Source organism: Entelurus aequoreus, linkage group LG25 (assembly GCF_033978785.1).
Source record: "Entelurus aequoreus isolate RoL-2023_Sb linkage group LG25, RoL_Eaeq_v1.1, whole genome shotgun sequence".
Classification (NCBI taxonomy): Eukaryota; Metazoa; Chordata; class Actinopteri; order Syngnathiformes; family Syngnathidae; genus Entelurus; species Entelurus aequoreus.
Genome location: NC_084755.1, coordinates 12,656,966 through 12,664,465, shown reverse-complemented (window position 1 = coordinate 12,664,465; position 7,500 = coordinate 12,656,966). Strand labels below are relative to the sequence as shown.

The following is a 7,500-nucleotide window of genomic DNA, read 5'->3' as shown; positions in this document are numbered from 1 at the left end:
AAATGTAAACAAACGCCATTGGTGGATCTACACCTGACATCCACTGTAATGATACCAAGTACAGGCACGTATGTAGTCGATACTACTATGATTACGTCTATTTTTTGGCATCACATGTTTTTTGTTTTTTTTCATATTATGTTTATAAACTCAGGAAATATGTCCCTGCACTGCAAAAACTGAAATCTAAGTAAGATTAAATATCTCAAATAAGGGTGATATTTGCTTATTTTCTGTCTGATAAGATAATTCTTCTCACTAAGCAGATTTTATGTTAGTGTTTTACTTGTTTTAAGGGTTTTGGTCCTAAATGATCTCAGTAAGATATTACAGCTTGTTGCTGAGATTTGATGACCTATATTGAGTAAAACATGCTTGAAACTAGAATATCAACTGTTGCAAAGCTGTGTCATCAACACTCACAAGTATAAAACTACTTTTTTAAAGTAATAATTTCTTACTACAAGCATGAAAAAAAAAAATCATTATGTCAAGATAATGGCACTAGCATTTATTATTTAAGAATATTTTTCAACATATTGAGCAAAAAGGTCTAATTTGTGTTTTTCTACCAAGAAAAGTGCACTTGTTATTAGTGAGAAAATACGTATTTTAAGATATTTTTGGGTTCATTGAGGTTAGCTAATTTTACTTGTTTTGGAAAGTCTTGACAAGTCAAATTTTCTTGTTCTATTGGCAGATTATTTTGCTTAGTTCAAGTAAAATACCCCTAATTTTTGTTTTGTTTTTTCTTGTTTTTAAACACTGACTTGTTGCAGTGTGGACACATGAGGACTTTGAATATGACCAATGTATGATCCTGTAACGACTTGGTATCGGATTGATACCCACATTTGTGGTATCATCCAAAACTAGTGTCAAACAACAGAAGAATAAGTGATTATTACATTTTAACAGAAGTGTAGATAGAACATTTCAAAAGAGAAAGTAAGCAGATATTAACAGTAAATGAACAAGTAGATTAATAAATCATTTTCTACCACTTGTCCTTCATAATGTTGACAAAATAATAGAATGGAAAATGACACAATATGTTACTGCATATGTCCGCAGACTAATTAGGAGCCTTTGTTTGCTTACTTACTAATAAAAGACAAGTTGTCTATTGTGTTCACTTTTATTTAACCTCTAAAGGCCTTGGTGGCCACATGTGTGGACAGCACCTTTTAGCTCTTATTTCCAAAATTGTGTACACTACTGAATTGGGGTCTTATGGCCACTTATGTGGACACTTATATTGCCATCTGGTGGTGTCAGAAGAGTATAACATACAATGGAATTTGGAAAAAAAAGTGTAAAAATAAAAAATACCATGTAACTACACATGAAGTACACGTTTGTGTACTTATGGACTAAAGTAAATCATATAAAAAGATGATTTTTATTTTTTATTGTAATTAGGGTCCAATAAGCCCAAATAGCAAAGAGAAATAAAAAAATCATGTAAGCAAACAGCTTGGGCCTTAAGAGGTTAAGACATGGCTAGCGAGCTGGCGGCTAACGTCCATCCGCCGTCTGCAGTGTTTTAGCTACTTCTAAATCACTAATCCTGGTCTCCATGGCGACAAATAAAGTACGTTTCTTACAAGTATCATCCCTGCAGGACGGGGAATAGCTAAACATGCTTCACTACACACCGTAGCTCACCGGCATCAAAATGTAAACAAACGCCATTGATGGATCTACACCTAACATCCACTGTAATGATATCAAGTACAGGCACGTATGTAGTCGATACTACTATGATTACGTCGATACTTTTTGGCATCACTATATATATATATATATATATATATATATATATATATATATATATATATATATATATATATATATATATATATATATATATATATATATATATATATATATATATATATATAATGTATAATTTTTTTTTTATTTTTTATTTAATATTATGTTTATAAACTCAGGAAATATGTCCCTGGACACCTGAGGACTTTCAATATGACCAATGTATGATCCTGTAACTACTTGGTATCGGATTGATACCCAAATTTGTGGTATGATCCAAAACCAATGTAAAGTATCAAACAACAAAAGAATAAGTGTGTGACAGACTCTCACTGTCGGGGTTCCATGGACCACCAAGGACTGACATGACTTGCAAGCAGTTATGACTTTGTTTATTTTTCAATAAACCTTCAGTCTCGTCGGGTCGCTTTTCAGCTCGGCCGCTTTAACTGCTCGCTGCTCGGTTCGCTTTTCAGCCTGCCGCGACGCCTTCGCCTGCCTCTCGCTCTCTGGCTCCTCCGCGCTGCATGTACTCACATCTCTCCGACTCCTTCTGCCCTGTCGTTCTCGGCTGCCACCCCTTTATTCATCGAGAGGAGATTATATAATTGTGTCCAGGTGGGCAATCCACGCACCTGACCTCTATCTCCGCGTCGATCCCGGCGCGCCCCGCCTCGCTGTCGGTCTGCAGGCCACGCCTCCCCACAAAGTGATTATTACATTTTAACAGAAGTGTAGACAGAACATGTTAAAAGAGAAAGTAAGCAGATATTAACAGTAAATGAACAAGTAGATTAATCATTCATTTTCTACCACTTGTCCTTCATAATGTTGACAAAATAATAGAATGATAAATGACACAATATGTTACTGCATATGTCAGCAGACTAAATTAGGAGCTTTTGTTTGTTTGATTACTAATAAAAGACAAGTTGTCTATTGTGTTCACTTTTATTTAACCTCTAAAGGCCTTGGTGGCCACATGCGTGGACAGCACCTTATAGCTCGTATTTCCAAAATGGTGTACACTACTGAATTGGGGTCTTATGGCCACTTATGTGGACACTTATACTGCCATCTGGTGGTGTCAGAAGAGTATAACATGCAATGGAATTTGGAAAAAAAAAAGTGTAATAATAAAAATTAGCATGTCACTACACATGAAGTACATGTTTGTGTACTTATGGACTAAGTACATCATATTAAAAGATGATTTTTAGTTTTTATTCTAATAAGGGTCCAATAAGCCCAAATAGCAAGGAGAAATAAAACAATCATGTAAACAAACAGCCTGGGCCTTAATAGGTTAAGGACTAAATTGCAATAAGATTCGTACGATTTTTTGTTAAAATAAAGCCAATAATGCAATTTTTTGGGGGGTCCCCTTTATTTAGAAAAGTACCAAAATAAATTTGGTATCGGGGCAACACTACTTGGCTCAAAGAAGGTTGAAAAACACTGCGTTGTATCCCAAACTGCACCCTGCCTCCTCCTCCTCCTCCTCCTTGTCCTGCTGGTGTGTCCTGTCTCTGGCCATTTCTCTCTCTTGAGTGTGTCCGACCTGGCAAGCTTCCTTCTCTCTTTGTTCCACAGCGACAGTCCTGAAGGCAAATTGATATCGACTGTGTGACAACACACATTGTGACAGACAGCTGCCGATAGCACAGGGGGCTCCTCCACCCTCCTCTTAGCCTCCCTCCACCCTGCTCTTTGCCTTCCTCCTTCCTGCCCCCTCCCTGTCCTCCTCCTCCTCCTCCTCTCTTCTCCTCTTCTTCCACCAAAGGCCGCTCTCATCCCTCCTTTCTGTCCTCTCTTCCTTCCCCCGGGCGCGTCCTTTCCTGCTGCTGATGGCTGCCTGGCGGTGGTGGCGGTGGGTGTCGCTGTTGGACAGTAGCGGTTGGTGGGTGGAGGATTGCGTTGAGCGCATTGACGCCCGAGGCGGGGCCTACCTGCTCGGCGTGCAGCGATACGGACTCTGAGCAAACGTTGCTCGCCTGCTTTGTCTTTTTTCATGCATGTACATGGTTGTGTCATTTTGTGGCGCTCAAAAGAAAAAGGAGGTTCATGTACTGTACAAGTGCCGAAAGACGCCATCGTGACGGCGACACGGGATCTTTTTTTGTGTGTTTTGTTTTGTTCATTTCCAATTAAAGGCTTCATTATGCTACAGCGTCGTCACCACGCCTGCTTTAGGGAGGGGAATCTACAACTTTCCTTAATTAGCTTTTTAGCTCGCGGTGTAGTACGCAGATATGGGTATTGAATTTGGTACCTTTATAGGCACGCTGCAAAAAAAAAAAAAAACTGACAAAATATAACATACTACAAAACCAGTGAAGTTGGCACATTGTGTAAATGGTAAATAAAAACAGAATACAATGATTTGCAAATCCTTTTCAACTTATATTCAATTAAATAGACTGCAAAGACAAGATATTTAATGTTCGAACTGGAAAACTTGGTTATTTTTTGCAAATATTAGCTCATTTGGAATTTGTTGCCTGCAACATGTTTCCACCATTTCTAGTCCCCCCACCCACCCCTTCGTTTTAGTTTTATTTTTCAATTTGTCGCACTTTTAATATTATTATTTTTATTCTGCAAATTTTTACTTTTTATTCGACCCCTTTTACCGTATTGCATTTGCACTATCTTGTTCAGCACATTCATTGTTTATGTTCTTTGTTTTTTTGTTGTTGTTTGTTTTTTTGTTTTGTTTAGTTGGTTTTTTTGCTCTATGCTTTTTTAACCTGTAAAGCACTTTGGTTCAATTTAAAAGTTGTTGAAAACGTGCTATATAAATAAAGTTGACTTGACTTGACTTGACTCAAAAAAGCTGGCACAAGTGGCAAAAAAGACTGACAAAGTTGAGGAATGCTCATCAAACACTTATTTGGAACATCCCACAGGTGAACAGGCTAATTGGGAACAGGTGGGCGCCATGATTGGGTATAAAAGCAGCTTCCATGAAATGCTCGGTCGTTCACAAACAAGGACGGGGCGAGGGTCACCACTTTGTAAACAAATGCGTGAGCAAATTGATTAAGAACAACATTTCTCAACCAGCTATTGCAAGGAATTTAGGTATTTCACCATCTACGGTCCGTAATATCATCAAAAGGTTTAGAGAATCTGGAGAAATCACTGCATGTAAGCGATGATATTACGGACCTTCGATTCTTCAGGCGGTACTGCATCAAAAAGCGACATCAGTGTGTAAAGGATATCACCACATGGGCTCAGGAACACTTCAGAAAACCACTGTCAGTAACGACAGTTGGTCGCTACATCTGTAAGTGCAAGTTAAAACTCTACTATGCAAAGCGAAAACCATTTATCAACAACACCCAGAAACGCCGCCGGCTTCCCTGGGCCCGAGCTCATCTAAGATGGACTGATGCAAAGTGGAAAAGTGTTCTGCGGTCTGACGAGTCCACAATTCAAATTGTTTTTCGAAACTGTGGACGTCGTGTCCTCCGGAACAAAGAGAAAAATAACCATCCGGATTGTTGTAGGCGCAAAGTGTAAAAGCCAGCATCTGTGATGGTATGGGGGTGTATTAGTGCCCAAGGCATGGGTAACTTACACATCTGTGAAGGCACCATTAATGCTGAAAGGTACATACAGGTTTTGGAGCAACATATGTTGCCATCCAAGCAACGTTATCATGGACGCCCCTGCTTATTTCAGCAAGACAATGCCAAGTCACGTGTTACAACAGCGTGGCTTCGTAGTAAAAGAGTGCGGGTACTAGACTGGCCTGCCTGTAGTCCAGACCTGTCTCCCATTGAAAATGTGTGGTGTATTATAAAGCCTAAAATACCACAACGGAGACCCCGGACTGTTGAACAACTTAAGCTGTACATAAAGAAAGAATGGGAAATAATTCCACCTGAGAAGCTTCAAAAATGTGTCTCCTCAAACGTTTACTGAGTGTTGTTAAAAGGAAAGGCCATGTAACACAGTGGTAAAAATGCCTGTGCCATCTGTCATTAAATTCTAAGTTAATGATTATTTTTGCACAAAAAAAATTAAGTTTTTCATTTCGAACATTAAATATCTTGTCTTTGCAGTCTATTCAATTGAATATAAGTTGAAAAGGATTTGCAAATCATTGTATTCTGCTTTTATTTATGAATTACACAACGTGCCAACTTTACTGGTTTTGAGAATGTATCTGTCGCTGCAGCTCGTTAATTTTACTTGATACGACATCCTAAATGAAGACTTGTACATCTTAAAAAACGTGCAGGACTTCTAAGCTAGAAAGCAGTAGTTTATTCTCCAAACAGGCATTACTTAACTTGCAATTCTTAAAGGGGCTGTTTGGAACAATTACAGGGCATCAATCTTCCAATGTATTTTTACACAGTATATCCTATGTAATGTCGTAATTATAACACATGCACTCACATTACCTCTAGGTGTCGTTAGCTAATAATAGCAATTTGGATATTTAGCGTTAGCTGTCATTGAATTTAATTGATTAAACAACACTGAGTGCAAATTGTTTGTTGCTTCTATTGGGCTCCTTTTGTGTGTGTGCACACAAATATTGATGAAACCAAGTGAGTGAAAGCCATAAACACCAACCATTTTTTCCGGGGCCGGTAAAGACTTTTTGTTACCTAAACCGTGTAATTGTGGAAAAATATAAACAATTGTCAATCAATTGTGTTCTGTTAAACCACGAATGGTTATATAAGATGGCGTTCTTGGCTTTAGGCTTTAGACACAATTTTCTATGTGGGGGAAACCAAACCCAGAGGGAACAAGACGTTAAAACAAGTAACTTGTTGAATTAGGTCCTGACTCGGGTTGTACGGTAAAACGATATTGGTATAGTACCGCGATACTAATGAATCATATTCGGTACTATACCGCCTCTAAAAATGACCGGTCCCCCGCCGTTCTAAATGTAAACAAACGCCATTGGTGGATCGACACCTGACATCCACTGTAATGATACCAAGTACAGGAGAGTATCTAGTCAATACTATTACATCGATATTTTTTAGCCTCACAAAATCCGTTTTCGTTTAAAAAAAAATGATATTATGTTTATACACTCAGGAAATATGTCCCTGGACACATGAGGACTTTGAATATGACCAATGTATGATCATGTATCAGATTGATACCTAAATTTGTGGTGTCATCCAAAACTAATGTAAAGTATCAAACAGAAGAATAAGTGATTATTACATTTTAACAGTAGTGTAGATAGAACATGTTAAAAGAGAAAGTAAGCAGATATTAACAGTAAATGAAAAGTAGATTAATAACCCATTTTCTACCGTTTGTTCTTAATAATGTTGACAAAATAATAGAATGATAAATAACACAATATGTTACTGCATATGTCAGCAGACTAAATTAGGAGTCTTTGTTTGTTTACTTACTAATAAAAGACAAGTTGTCTTGTATGTTCACTATTTTATTTAAGGACAAACTTGCAATAATAAACATATGTTTAATGTACCCTAAGATTTTTTGTTAAAAAAAAGCCAATAATGATTTTTTTTGTGGTGCCCTTTATTTAGAAAAGTACCGAAATACATGTGCAAGGTGACTACTTGGGTTTTGGTCAACAATGTAATGACTTTATGTGAAATCAACATTTCATCTGATTCCAATTTTATTGTGTTAAGATCCCGGGCGAGTTGTTTTGATTTTTTTTGGTGGGAGCCAAAATATATAAGCTAGCTGGTGGCGTTCTTGGCA

General features: G+C 37.7%; 1 protein-coding gene across 4 annotated transcripts in view; it reads left to right on the top strand.

Moving 5' to 3' along the window:
* Nucleotides 1-7,500, top strand: part of baiap2a (BAR/IMD domain containing adaptor protein 2a) — a 200,062-nt gene that overhangs the window by 182,164 nt on the left and 10,398 nt on the right. The window contains exon 14 of one of the 4 annotated variants that reach the window (XM_062036478.1): nt 3,671-4,069. The exons of 2 other annotated variants lie outside the window; for them this stretch is intronic. In XM_062036478.1, the coding sequence (XP_061892462.1) occupies nt 3,671-3,755 (85 nt within the window). In that variant the 3' untranslated portion in view covers nt 3,756-4,069. Of the gene's footprint in view, nt 1-3,369; nt 3,607-3,670; nt 4,070-7,500 lie in introns of those variants that run through there. One more of the 4 variants, XM_062036480.1, reaches the window with a different exon arrangement.